Source organism: Phoca vitulina, unplaced genomic scaffold (assembly GCF_004348235.1).
Source record: "Phoca vitulina isolate PV1807 unplaced genomic scaffold, GSC_HSeal_1.0 scaffold40, whole genome shotgun sequence".
In the NCBI taxonomy this organism is placed as follows: Eukaryota; Metazoa; Chordata; class Mammalia; order Carnivora; family Phocidae; genus Phoca; species Phoca vitulina.
Genome location: NW_022589743.1, coordinates 18,393,063 through 18,408,087, shown reverse-complemented (window position 1 = coordinate 18,408,087; position 15,025 = coordinate 18,393,063). Strand labels below are relative to the sequence as shown.

The 15,025-nt window shown below is 48.3% G+C and overlaps 1 protein-coding gene across 2 annotated transcripts in view; it reads right to left on the bottom strand.

The window, feature by feature from the left end:
- The window catches only part of ASIC2 (acid sensing ion channel subunit 2), a 1,151,688-nt gene that overhangs the window by 82,104 nt on the left and 1,054,559 nt on the right, over positions 1-15,025 (bottom strand). For both annotated transcript variants that reach the window (XM_032428763.1, XM_032428762.1), the window contains exon 2: positions 7,240-7,390. In XM_032428763.1, the coding sequence (XP_032284654.1) occupies positions 7,240-7,390 (151 nt within the window). The remainder of the gene's footprint in view (positions 1-7,239; positions 7,391-15,025) is intronic.

The window sequence follows — 15,025 nt, the reverse complement described above, 5'->3', positions numbered from 1 at the left end:
ACAGACTTTGAACTTATCCTCCTAGTTTTCCCTACCTCTTATCCCTTCAGCAGTGTCTGATGCCTCCAATTCCTGACCCTTTCTGGGAGTTCAGTGGTGAGAAGAGTGTGGCTTTAGTCAGCTTTTCAGTGCAGACCCTTACCCCTCTGCTTTGTCTGCCACAGGCCGAGAAAATTTTCATCTCTCTTCCATCTTCCAAAAACTTGCTGACGTTGAATGTTGCCTTCTTTCCCATCCACTCTGTCATTGTGTTTTGTACTTTAAAAAAAATCCACGATGGCCATTTGGGTGGGGTGTGTGGAGGGAATCGCCAAAAATTCAATCTACCATGTTCAAAGAGAAGTCTAGACTGCCAACTTCCCCAAGGCTCTAGAGCTCAGCAGACACATCATGAGCTCCTTTCACCATCCCCAGAGAAGGCAGAGAGCTGTTTGGAGTTGGTCTCTGGGATGTACACAGCCATAGAATCAAAGGACACCATTTTTGTCCTGGGAATATCAGGCGTCCGTCTAGTGCTTTTCAAACTGGGTTCCCTGGAGCCCTAGGGTTCCTCAGGGTCAGCCATAGTGAGCATGGGGCAATTACACTGAGGCCCCCATTTCCAAGTGAACCAGAGCAGCTCTACCTTTATCTGTTCTATATACAGGGGCTGTGCTAAAGCTTTTGTTCAATACAAGGATCCTGCTATTGAGAAAAAAAGAGGGAAAAACAGAAAAGTTTTCAGACCTATCATTATCTGCCATTCTCTCTCTAGAGATGTCACCTGGATCATTTTTTTCTTTTTTTTCTGCGCTATATTCATGGCAGTGCTTTTACAATCATATTTTGAACACTAAAGGCACATAGTCAAAGGAGAATTGCTTTTGGGTTCAGGCGTGGGTTTTTAGCTTGGTTCGGTTACTTAATGAGATGTGTGTTCTTGGGAAACTTACTCAACTCCTCTGAGCCCCAGTTTCTTTATCTTACAGTGGGGATTGCAACCCCTTGTTAGGAGGATGACTGAAAGGGCTCGTGGGATGGAATGTTCAGAGCATATAGCAGCCACTCGGGAATGCCAGTTTCTCTCCTGCCCTGGCTCCGTCATTGTGCACAGAGTATTTCCCCCTTCTCCCAACAAAAGTATTAACAAATATTTCCTGCTCTGGTGTGCATCAATGAGCCAGATAGTCCAAGATCCCTGCTCTCTTGGAACATATGTTTTAGCAGAAGGGGATTGAAAAGAAAAATATAAATAAGTAAATCCCACAGTGTATTTGAAGGTGATACATATCATGGAGAAAAGGAGAAGCAGAGGACAGAAGGAGGGGTGAGGAGTGGGGTGAGTCGTCAGGGTAGGTCTCTATTAGAGGATGATATCTGAGCAAAGACTGGGTGGAGGTGAGGCAGTTGGCCATGCGGGTCTGAGCAGAGAGAATTCTAGGCAGAGGGAGTGGAGAATGCAGAGGCCCTCAAGTAAGAGTGTTCCTGAAGTGTTATGTTCAAGATGTCCCAGGGAAGCCTGTGTGACCAGAGCCAAGTGAACAAGGGGACAAAGTAGGAGGTGATGAGGTTGGCAGTGGATAATGTGTCAGATATTTACCTCCATTAGAGAATAGATGGTCAACATAATTCTTTTGCTCAAAGATATAATATTGTGTTCATTTTGCTTTCATTTTTAAGTACTTATTTAGGGGCACCTGGGTGGCTCAGATGATTAAGCATCTGCCTTCAGCTCAGGTCATGATCCCAGGGTCCTGGGATCAAGCCCCACATCGGGCTCCTGGCTCAGTGAGGAGCCTGCTTCTCCCTCTCCCTCTGCCCCTCTCCCTGCTCATGCTTTCTCTCTCTGTCTCTGTATCTCTATGTCTCAAATGAATAAATAAAATCTTTTAAAAAACTAAAATATATATTTATCTGAGAGAGAGAACAAGCAGGCGGCAGGGGTAGAGGGAGAGGGAGAATCTCAAGGAGACTCCACACCGAGCACGGAGCCCAACGCAGGGCTCGATCTCAAGATCCCGAGAATATGACCTAAGCCGAATTCAAGAGTTGGAGGCTTAACTGACCAAGCCTCTCATGTTCATTTTTCTAAATACTAGGATTTGGGGAAACAAAGGCAGATTAAATTCAATGAAAAGTGTGTTTTGCATGGGTGTGAAAGAAGGCTAAAAAGAGATGAGAAAGTGAAGAGGCTTATCTGTGGTCTTTCCAAATTTCGAGCTTATCTGTCTAGAATCTGAGGTCATTTGAGAGCTCCCTGTCCACCAATTCCGGTTTCCTCTGAGGTGACCCATCTCCAACCCTTAACCTCAGCCCTACCTCCCCCAGCATGGCCCCTTCATGGGACTATCTCTTGTGAACTCCTTCCCCAGCTGCCATCCACCCAGCTTCCTCGGGGCTATTGGGTCCTTCAGTGACTTCACTCCCCTGGTCACTGCTGACTGGTCAAAGCATGGGCACCCAACTGAACAATGGGCCAATGATTTCCTTCCCTGTTTTTTTTTTTTAATAGGAGACCCAGGAGAGACTCAGAACAATCTCTTGGTGCTGATAGGATGTGTAAAATAGAAAACTATCGCAGCCATATGTGAAAAAATATATGTTTGTGAAAAAAGACCTGTCTGTAGTGAGAGAAAATAAAGCACCTCAGAGAGAGGAGAGGTGAGAGAAGCAGAGACCTGTGGGGACCCAAGCCCTTGGTTCCAGTTTTTCTGACGCTGCATCCTCGCTCGCCCGCTGTTTGGTTGTTGAAGCTTACCTTGGATTCCGGGGGCAATACAATTCCTTTTGTGCCTAAGTTTGTTTGAATTTGGTTTCTCTCATGTGCAACCTAGATAACCCACTGCCTATTTCTTTTATCTTTTGAAGTTACTCAGAAGCATCTACACAGAGTTTCATTTTTAACAACCTCCCACCTGCCTTCAATTTAATTTCCTTTAGAAAGTGCTGGCCATGAAATCTGCACTTCTACAGTCTGGGATAGTTTTTCTGTCCTCATTCTATTTTGTGAGCTCCTCCGTGAGAATGGTTTTCATGGTCAAAGGCATTTGGGAAATAAATGCTGCATGCAATATTCCTACTCAGATATTCATTATGTAGCATATTCAAGAATCCCTGCAATAAATAAATGTTTCACTTTGCCTAAGCAGGGTTCCAAGATCCTTGCTAGTCCTCTAACGTGTAATATATCCAATCCTCATTCCATAGGGTCCATACTTTCGAGGTCCATATGGGACGGAGCCTGCTTTCTTTAAAATGGCATAGTTCCGGGGTGCCCTGCCTAAGGATGTTTGGCCAAGAGGGCGTCCTAGTGTGGGGCATTGCCAGCCTGGAGGAAAGGACACTTGCTAATTTTCATAGTCATCTCTCTTTGCTAAGTGTGAGCCCATAGGGCTGGGTGTCCACTCAAAGCGGGTGTCTTTTTCAAATTCACCCAGGCATCAAAGGTCCTTCCTTTCCACCAGCATTACACCTAGAGGAGTGGTTCCCTCACTGATCCTTTAAATTTCTGAGCAATGAAGCTGTCCATGAGGCAAGGCAAGAGTGTATCAGAGGCTCTGCTTTGAGCAGAATGAGATTTCCTGATGTTGAGTTACTTGAGGAACTCTTTTACAGGGTTGGAATATTTAGCATAGGCTCTGGCTCTGGAACAGTTTGACAACCTCCCATGGTCATCATTATCACCCCTCCACTGTGTCTACAGGTGGCAGAGAGCTCTCGTGTGCTTCCTTCAGCCATCCTGAAAATCGATGGGTTTATTTGTGTGGTTGACCTCTATTACACATGAGGACATGGAGGCCCATTCATGTGTCCTCAGTCACATAGCTAGTAAAGGAAGAGCTGGGGATTTCATCTTGGGTCTGACATTATAATGGAAATTTCCTGTCCTATTACACTGCCTGTCTTCAAGCTGTCTGTGGCTACTCCGTCAACAGCCATATGTCAATTCCTCTCTTCTCCATCATCACCCAGATATCTCCGACGAACACCCTGGAATTGACAGGAGATGGGAATGCCAAGGAAGCAAGATTGTGTCTGTGGGGGCCACAGGGCTTGAAGATCCAGGAAGCAGCCTCCCTCTTGAGGACCATGGCAGGACTAGCCTTGATGGTTTCCACAGTCTTTTGGAGAAAAGACCAAGGAGTAAGATGTTGCCATGCTTCCTCAGGTGGCCTCATGGACAAGCAACCCTCACCTGTCAGATTCCACCCCTCATCTTTCAGCAGGCGTTTTTACCTCACTCCTATCCACATAAGGCTCACTCCTCATGAATTCTCAGCCAGAAAAAATCTACAGTTGAGGAAGCCTGGATGTAAGAATTCAGGCCATCAGGCTGGGTGGCCTGGGTGGCCTGGGTGACATCACCTAAACTCAGCCTCCTTCCCCGGTAAGTGGTGATAAAGAGCCCTTTCTACCACTCATGGCCTTGGTGTAGGGAAAGAGAATGTGGGAGCTGGCTGCAGAGGCAAACATCCAAGAAACCGACCAGAACAATTGGAAACTGTGCTCCCCAATGTGGTAGACACCAGCTCCCCTACCATGGCAATTTAATCAAAACAGCATGATATTAAAAACAGTTCCTCATTCCCATGAGCCACCTTTTAAATGCTCCGTTGTGGCGACTATATTGGATAGTGCAGCTAGAGAGCATTTTCTCCATTTCTGCAGAAAGTTCTGTTGGGCAGCACCGACCAGTCTCTCCTCTGACTGGTTTCTTCTAGCCCCTGTCCTTGCTCTCACCCCCTGCTTCTTCATGCAGCTTCCTTCCCCAAACACCCAACCCCAGAAGCCACGGTTTAAGTGAGGAGGACTGGTGGATCATAAGGGATAGCTCAAGCTACCAGCAGGAGTGAGGCTGTCCTCTTGTGGATTCTTTGCACCACTTTGGCTGCCTACTGAGATGATAAGCTCCTGAAAGGCAGGGTCTCTCTCTGGTGTCTTCTGCCTCCCTGACCATGCCCTGCACAGTGTTAGGCCAACAGCAGGTCCTCGAGCACGATTATGGTCCACTGGGGCTAACTGGTGGTCAAAAATTTGGGTCATTACAATCTTGGCTTGGCCATGACTTTCCAGCATGATGTCTAGAAGGTCGCCATGCCAGGCCTCAGTTTTCCCTCCACCAAGGAGCAAAGGGTTTGGCTGGGAGAGATGGTTTCAGAGCTTTCCTGCTCTATCCATCCATAGCATCAGGAGGCAGAATGCAGATTCCCAGGGGTAAGCCCTGAGGTTGGAGCCCATTCTATCATTGGCCAATGCTCAGACACAAGGCCAGGCCCCACAGGGAGCTATGCTGTGTGGAGATGTGTGTGATGGGGTGCCTGGCATTTTGTGAGTATGTGTGTATGCTCATGTGTGTATATATACATTTGCTTTCATTCCCAAATCGAGGTAACAGCAGGAAATCCAACATCACTCTACAAAGACATAACTAATCTGTTGTCGGGCTGTGGGTATGTATGAGGTCTTTAGGATCCATTTTTATTGCCCATTTCTCCTCTTTCCCACAGGTGGTTCAATAAGTATATATGTTCCGGTGTCTAAAGGCAGAGCCTTTCTTGGGTGACCAAGACCCAGCTCCTAGGACTCAGGGTTGTCTGCAAATGCCCGTGGTCCCAGGACACAGGCTGGTCTCAGGGATGTTCTGGAAAGCCAGGCTCTGCCAGTCAGCTCTGAGGGATGCCAGAGGGCCACACAAACCCAGACCTTCCTCTGTTTGCTGGAGGGCAGAGCCACTGAATTTAGAAAAGTGGATGGAGCCAAGTATGCATCTCCTCAGCAAGCAGCCCATGGCCTGGAGCCTGACATGAGCTGCTGGAAGGCTTTGCTGGAGTGACACGTGTGGCGGCTATTTTACTTCTCCGTTGTAGGAGCAGAAGAATCAACCACACAGTGAGGGAAGTGGCCATGCTCACCTCTCCCCACAGGGAGCCTGAGTGAGAGACAGGAAGGAAATGTGTTGGGGGCGGGGAGCTTAGTGTTTGCAGTCAGTCATCCCCAGGGTAGAAACATTGGCTGCCCTCAGAAGCCTGGAATATCTGGGCATGGTCAGGGCCAGATTTTAGGACTGGAGGGGCCAGTTCCAGGAATCATGGGGTGGGGGTTGGGTTGTAAGAGGTGGGGAATGGGCTGCTTGGCCTCTACCCACCTCAGCTCCAATCTGAGGGCCCAGGGCCTCCTTCTTGCTGGAACCTTCTCTCCCTTTTCCCTTCCCAGGCTTATCCTTCACACCCTTCACTGCTCCCCCCTTATACCCTAAATGCAATACTACTCTTGCTTTGAGTCTACGTGGCATCCATATCCCACTCTTGGGCACATCTTTACTTTCTCCACCTGGCGGAATTCTAGAAGTCGCCAGCATCCCTAGGCTTACTGGCTGTATTTCTCCTATCTCTGTTTCCCTCACTTTCTCCTCTGATCATCCTGCACCCCACTTGTGAGGACCCACTTGTATAATCCAGGGTAATCCCAAAACTCTGTTCAAATGCCTGGGGCACTGTGATGCTTTCTCTGAACGCCTCCCCCACTGCCCCCAGGTGGAGGCCACTCTCCTCTTCATGTGGGTACACTCATGTCACACTGGACTGTGATTGTGTGCCTCCTCTTCTAGTCTGTGGTCAAGGACCTGGTTTTTTCCACCTTGATGTCATTACGGTGCAATGCCTGACATGGTATATACATAGCTAATTAATAGTTTGCTGAATAAATACACGAATAAATTTGTGCATGAACGAACTCAGCAGCCTGTACACACAGGCCCCCCAGGGGCTCATGCAGGCCTGGTGCCAGGACGCTGAGTCCATGCCCTTTGGCTTTCCAACCCAGCAAGCTCCTCCACCTTCCCCCCAGGGGAGGAACAGCTTTCCTTTCTACTGGGCCTCCTGGCTGCGCTGGGATAGTCAAGATGGCTGAAAGAAGGAGGGGTTGGTCCATGTCTTCCTTTTCTCCTGAAATCAAGCCACCCGCCTGCCCAATCATACCTTCCTACATGCCTACTTCCCAACACCCCCTCAGCCTACCTGCCTTCCCTTTCCAGTATTCCTGTCATCTGCCCCTCTCCCATCTCCTTAAATATGAGGAAGCCCAGAGCATCACAGTCCATGCAGGGACATCCTTACTCCTCACTGGTAGGTTGCCCTCTCACTGAGAGAGAGCCGTCCTTCACAGTCTTGGCCAACATAGCCCACCCAAAGCAAACCAGTCTTCCAGAGTGTTTTACCCCTCTGCCATCACCCACAGCCTCGGTCCCTGTGCCCAGCTCACCTGTCTCTCCCCATATGGGCAGGTACTCATCTTGCTGAATGTCCAGCATGATCTCCAGCCCGTTGCCTGTCCCGCCCTTGACCGTGGTGAGCAGAGGTTTGCCATCCTCGCCTGAGTTAAACATATAACACTTTCCATATTTTGTAAACACCTGAAGGAGAGAGAAGAGGGAGAGAAGCACATGAGTGACTTCAGACTAGAGAGTAGTGAGAGCCAAGAAGTGTGACTTCAGGCCAGAGTCCCCACAGCCTGCCCCAGTCAAGCCCTCTTGAGGACCAATTATTCCTCACTCTGGCTAATGGCCTGAATTTGCCAAGCAGGATTCTGACATCAAAGAAATATCTGGACACACTTTGGGGTTCGTTGCAATAGGATCTGGTGTCTTTTCCCTCTGAGCACTGCCCCAGCCCGGGTGGTCCTGTCCATTTCCAAATGTTGAACATCATCTGTAAGCCAATCTGCACCTCCAGCCCCAAGCTCTCTCCTGGGATCCAGGCTCACTGATCCCAGCGCCTGATGAGTGTGACTTCAGGGGGACACAGAGTCCCCTGACACTCAGTGACTCCCAGGGGGAAAAAACCTTCCTCAGTTTCCCACCCCACTTGATGGTTCTCCTGCACTCTTCTTCCAGGGAATAGCATCACCACCTGCCAAGAATTTCAAGGCAGACCCTCAGAGTGGCTTTCCACTCTTCCTCTTCCTCACTCCCATGTCCAATTAGCCAGGAAGGTCTGTCAAGGCTGTCTCTACATCCTGCATGCATTTTACTTTTTCTCTACTGCACTGCCATAGCTCAGGACCCAGTCACTTCTTGTCTGGGATGCTACAATTTCTTAGCTGGGCTCCTGCATTCCAGACCATCTCCTCCAGCCCATCCTTTAACTTCACTGGGGCTCCTTCTTTCCGAAATTCGAAATTCACCTTGCTAATCCTGTGCTTAAAATCCATCAGGTCTCCCCAGCACCCATAGGCTAAATCTAGGCCCTCCATACCCAGCCATTTATGATGCCCTCTGCCCACTCCATCTTAGCACTCCGCATCTGTCCATGGGACTCCACTAGAAGGGAAACTCCATGCATTCAGGGACTACATTCGCTTGTTTGCTGAGGTACATACACCAGGGTGGTACCTGGCACAAGGGGGTGCTCCAGAAATATATGTTGAATGAACGAATGAATGAATGAGTGAGTGATGAGTGGGTGCATGGAGTCAAATCAGACAACCTGCTGGTTCACACAATTCTGGCTTTCTATTTGCTCCTTCTTTTACCTGTAATTCCTCTCACTTCTCTTCCTGCCTGGACAGCCTCTAACTGTTGTTCAAGACTGGACTGATGTGTCTCCTCCAGGGGATCCTGAGTCCCTGGACCAAGTTGGGCTATGTCCCTCTCTTCCTTTTCCTCTTGCTCCTTCACCATGGCAGCTATCACATGGCTCCAAAGACTTGGTCTTACATCTCTCCTGAACTTGACTCTGCTGTTCACTTCTGATTCTGAGTACTTACTACATTGCCTCTCACCCAGTAGTTATTGGGGCCACTTTTACTTGATGATTACATGATTACAACAATGTGGTGTGATGGTGTGATGGTGTGAAGGTGTGGGAAGAGCCCACGGCAAGTAATGCAGAGATCTTTGTCCAAATTTGATGCTGCCACTCCTTAGTCGGAACCAAATAAACCATCTATAAACTTCTCCATCTATAAAATGGGAATTCTCGCCCTTTCTTTAGCTACCTCTCAAGGTTACTGAGAAGATCAGCTGAGGCATTACGTGCTTTGAAAACTATAAAAGCTTTCTACAAATGCTATGGGTTATTATGCTTACCTAACTACTTTAGAACTTCGAGCCGAAGCCAAATTACATCTGGCAAAAGGGCTGGAAGAGAGCGAGGCCAACTGTGCTGGGTTCCTGCAGCCCCTGATGTTTGGGACCAGACTGCCCCCCTTGGCCATGGTCCACTGAGTTGTCCCCGCCTGCAGCATGGAAGCCACAGGGGGGCTCTTTGGCCTCCCATCCTTCAGTGTGGGGGCAGATAAATAGAACGGGCAAGTGCTGGAGACTCCCTTTTTCATGCAGACCTTGAGGGCCAGATGGAAGGAAGGAAGAGAATCTTCTACGATGTGCGAGATGCTCTGCTAGACGCTCATCTATGTTACCTCCTTTAACTCTTGCAACCATGATTGCTCTGGGTTTGGCTGCTCCTATGGTGCAGAGGAGGAAAACGAGGCCCAGAGATGCTAAGTGACTTGCCTAAAGTCACATTATTATACATATTAAGTAGAGATGTTAAGATACGAAATCCATGAATGTCTAATACCTACTTTCTTTCTGGTTGTGCTCTCCTGGGTCTTTGTCATTGGGGCCTTTCCGAGCCCTACACTGTTTGTGCCTTGCTTTTTCCATCAGCTCATCAATAGTCATAGGCATGTTCTCATTTGTGCAAGGATTATGGGAATTGCAAAGAAGTACAAGTTCTGCTACCTGATTTCAGGACCCGTGCGAAGCGCCAGCAAAACATCAGAATCCACGTTTTCTTCACTGTATAAAATGTCTGAGTCCCTGACCAACCTCACTCTTTTGGAACAGCCAAGCCCTCCTCCCTCAGCTTCATGGTCGGGGAGGACAGTTGGAACAATGATTTTTCAAAAAAAACCCTGAGATTTATCATCACCATTGTATACAGCAACTGGACTTGGCTAATGAATTTTTCCCCTGGAGAGATATTTTCTGGGACCACGGTAATGAACAGATGAGAGAATCTTATATTTAGCACATCTTTGGCAATGGGTTGAACACATCTGGAGTGACTTCTGGGTGTTCTAATAGAATTTGTCTTTGTAGATCCACTAAATAGGCTAGTTGCCTCCAAAATTGATTATAATATGAATTGCCTATGTATATGAGGAGATTTGTAAGTAAAAGTACATTTCAGCTTCGCACCGGATTATTGCAAATTCCAACTCCCCAACCTCCCCCACACTTGAACTCCAGAATATTGGGCTGGGGTTAAATTGTGACCTCCTACCTCCCGGGTCAACGGTGGTCCCAGTCCAGTGTCTGTGATCCCAGACATGCTGGGTGGGTGGGGTAGAGAGAGGGCGTCAACCCTCTGTGAGTTTCAGAAGGGGATGAAAAGGTGAGGAAACTCCGAGGGGTCTTGTAGACCATCTCACCAACCCGCCTTAATTCAAGGGGAAGGAAACACAGACTTGGGAGGGAGGAGAAAACTTGCCTGAGGCTGCACAGTGAGGGCATGTTTAGTCTGATCTTCCTTTATAGTAGGCTCTTAGCTTACCAACTTACAATAGGAGATGGAAGCTCTGGGGCTGTGCTCCCTTCAGCTGGTCATTGATAATGGGCTGGCACCACCAAAGCCTCATGCATCCATGTCTCCCCTGTAGGGGAGGGAGCAGACAAGTCTTTGTGGTGGCAGTGATAAGAGACTCACTCCCCATCCTTGGCTGCCCCATCACCAGGCCTGCTATTCATCCTGGGCCCAGGTGGTGGCTCCTGAAGGTGTCCGTGGTGTCAATCTTTCTCCCAGCGCCTGCTCACAGCCTCCATTTCAGTTGAGACGTCCTGTCTTACAACTTCACACATCCCATTTTTTCCCTTTATAGTGCATATAAAATCATGTAAATAGCTGGTTATCCTTGTGGTTATTTGTTGGCTATGTCTTTGCTAGACTGTAAGCTCTGAGAGGGTAGGGATTGTGTCTGTCTTGTTGAATGAAGGAAGGTACTCCAAGGTGCTGCCATCCTATATCACCCTTGCCCGCCTCTGGGAGGCGCTCTTCTGTGCTGGCCAACCTTGCTGGTTCTGGCAGGAGCTGGGCCTGACACAGGTCCTACCCTCCCTCCCCATCCTTTGTCTGCTGAGGCCCTTCTCAGCTTCCCACTTCATTCTACCTAAGCTTTTTTTGCTGGCTTCTGCATGAAGGTATTAGAGGAAATAAGCCTCCCTGACTGTGCATTGGAGCCCAAGGCTACTTTCTGGTGTTTCCAACAGGATTATTTTCCTCTCTGCTCAACATCAAAGGCCTGAGAGCTATTTACACATGGCAGAGTTTTGCTACAAACTTGGGACAGGATGCAGCTCTCCTTCCCCATTTCGGGGCCATAATGATGTGTAAGGGTAACACAAGCTTCAACTGTCTGTCTTATCATCCCCAGCCAGAAAATACAATTTATTTAAGTCCAGACAGGCCCAGCTTGCTGCTGCTTCAGACTTGCCATTCTCCCAGGCATCGCTCTGCTCTCCCAGTAAGTGCTGACAGCCCCATCACGGACGGCACGGCTAGATCGGCTGGGTTGCTCTGAGCCTAGAATTGCACTCAGTCGGGCTAGTTCATAGGAGTTAGAGGTGCACATTTCAAACCTGGATCTCCAGGAGTGAGGGGGTGACAGGGGGAATCCTGAGATAAAAACGAGCCCGGTGAAATTAACCTTCATTGCTAACATTTGCATGGTGCATTTTAGCTTAGACTGCCTACGGATGGTGGCAACAACCTTCTCAGTGGCCCCACGAAGGGGAGGAATCTAACAATTCCTGAGCCTCTACTCTGCGCAGGGCCCAGCTTGGCATTTCCATAGGTGCTCTCTCTTCCCTAATTATGGTCTAGCTCCCTGGATGTGGAGACATCTTTTGAGGAGACTGAGGCTGCTGAGGAGGTAAGTAGTAGAGCTGGGACTTGTCGGTGAGAATTTATCACTAGGGAAGTCACAAGGAAGGAAGCCTGAGAATTTGGGGCAGCTCCTTATCACTTGCCAAATCCATGGCCCCGAACATGCTAATTTCTCTCCCCAGTGCATTGCCTTATCCACAGACCCAGCAAGATAATCTTGCCTTGTGGTTGGACGGCCTATAAGAAAGGATCTAAGTGTGTTCGTTTGGAGGATTACGTAATAGACGTCTTAACTAGTTATGAATCCGTGCAAGGGAGGGTTGCTAAGTTTCTCCTTTTCAGCGGAAGAGAGATTAGTCATTTGGGTTATGGGTAGGGAGGCTGAGATGTATTGAATGGGAAGTTGAGGGTTCCTGTCCTCTCTGCTTATTTCCCTACAATACGAAGCTCTTTTCGAAGTAGTTAGAGGAGATGAAGTCTGCCATATGCCACTGATTGCTTAATCCTTAATAATTCTAAGCCTGTTGCTGAAGCCCTGGGCAGCCCTTGAGATGACTGGCATCATGGAGTTCTGGAGGAGAAGGAGATGTTTCCATGCATACCACCCACTTTTGAAAATCTACATGTGAATTCCAACGGAATTGTAACCAGTTATTGGAAAAGTGGAAAGATCCCACCAATCTGAAGTTGACACATTTTAAACTAAAAGAATATGGATGTGGGGTGGGGAGAAGGTCCCACTGCCTTACTGTAACTCTTAGAGTTTGCAACCCTCCCCGGAGTGCCATTCACTTTATAGCTGCCATCGTTAATATTGAAAACAGCCCCATGAGTTTGGTATTATCACCCTCATTTTGCAGATAAAAAAATCAAGGCCTGGAGGGGCTGAGCCAGGTCAGAGCTGGTTAGTGGAGAACTCAGGGCAAAATTCATCTTTGCCTAGTTCCAAAGCCTGTGCTCTTTGCCCCTGTCCCTCATAGCTACAGCTCCAACCCATATCACTCTCCCAAACTGCTCTGCTCCCGGCCAACTGCTGAGACTGCAGCTTGCTGACGTATCCTGGAAAAAGCAAGCATCTTCTCATCCAAACTTCTCTTTTTCATATGGGAGTCTAAGGTCCACAGAGGTGAAGTGATCTGCTCCAGGTCACACAGCTAGTTTGGGGACAGAGCCAAAATCTGACCTGGGCTTGATGGCTTGGGTCTGGGCTCTTCTTGTATAGCCTTCTGTTTGCACATGCCAGGGGCTGGAGATAATGGCCAGGACCCCCTTCTCAGAGCAACACAACCGGGAATATGAAAAAGATTGGCAGCACTGTTGGCTTGTGTGCTAGCATCCAGGCTCGGTGTGACCTGCTGGGGTCCCCTGCCTTACAGAGTCCGGGAAATGCAAAGTGGAGCCCTTGCTGGGAAAGGTTAGGAATGGCTGATACTCATGAAGACACAGTTTTCTCGTTCAATTAATATTGCAAACAACATTTCTACAATGTACCTACTTAAGAAAATAAATTATGTAGGGGGCGGAGCAAGATGGCGGAGGAGTAGGAGACCTGGATTTCGTCTCCTCTCAGGAATTCAGCTGGATAGGGATCAAACCATTCAGAACACCTACAAACTCAACAGGAGATCGAAGAAAAGAAGAGCAACAACTCTCTGAACAGAAAAGTGACCACTTTCTGGAAGGTAGGACGTGCGGAGAAGTGAATCCGAGGCGATATTCGGGAGGATAGACGGCGGGGGAGGGGCCTCCGTCAGCCGCTTCTGGCAAGTGATAGAGCCACGGAGCACAAAATCGGAACTTTCAGAGTCTGCTCCGCTGAGGGACGTCACTCTGGTGGCGAAGTGGGGGGTGGAACCCTCGTGGGACAGTGTGGTCTCAGGACCCTCAGGGTCACAGAAAGACCGGGGGTGCCTGAGTGCGGCAGAGCTCCCAGGTATCGGAGCAGGGAAGCCGGCTGCAGAGACGGAGCCCAGGCGCGGGCTCTCAGCTCGGGGTTGCTATAAACCGTGATCCGTGGCACAGTCGGGCCACTGCTCCTCCAGCAGGGACCCAACAAGCGGCAGATCCGGGGAGACTCACCTTCTTCCCCCGGGAGGAGAGGTGCGGGAGCGCACCGCGGGGATCTGCTTGGTTTGGAGACTCCACCCGGGGTCGGGTGCCAGATAGAAAGGCGCGGTCACAGGCCGGGTGAGCACGGAGTGCGGCCGGAGACCGGGGAGACGGGAGTGACTGACTGCTTTTCTCTGGGGGCTCGCTGGGGAGCGGGACCCCGGGTTCTCGGCTCAGCCGGGGCGGAGACTGGGAAGCCGCCATTTTCACTCTCCGCCTCCAAAGCTGTACGGAAAGCTTGCAGGGAACAAAAGCTCCGGAGAGCAAACCCGAGCAGATTACTTAGCCCGGACCGGCAAGGGCGGGGCAATTTTGCCTCCAGCAAAGACATTTGGGAACCACGGCAACAGGCCCCTCCCCCAGAAGATCAGCGAGAACAGCCAGCCAAGACCAAGTTTACCGATCAATGAGAACGGCAGAACTCCAGCGCTAGGGGAATACTGCACATAGAATTCATGGCTTTTTTACCATGATTCTTTAGTCTTTCAAAGTTAATTATTTTTTTTAACTGTCTTTTTTTTCTTTTTTCCTTTTTTTTTTTTGAATTTTTCTTTTTCCCTTTTTCAACCAACATTTTATCAATCCCTTTTTTAAAAAAAATTTTTTTTATTTTTCATTTTTAAAGTCATATTCTAACCCTTCACAGTAGTTACCCGTATTTTTGGCATATATATAAGTTGTTCTCTCTTTAAAATCTTGAGATAGTTTCTTCTAACAGATCAAAATATACTCTAAATCTCTAGTGTATGGTTTTTTTCTACTCCCCTGCCTGATCACATTCTCTCCCTTTTTTCTTTCTTTCTTTTTTTTTTTAATCCTCTTCTTTCTTTTTTCAAACAACTTATCAAATCCTTTTTTAAAATTTTTTATAATTTCCATCTTTACAGTGATATTCCATCCCTTCATCATATCAACCCTTATTTTTGTACATATATAAGTTTTTCTTTCTTTAAAATTTTGGGAGGGACTTTCTTTTAACAGACCAAAATACACCCAAAATCTAGTGTGTGGCACTGATCTATAATCCAGCCTGATCATATTTGATCACATTC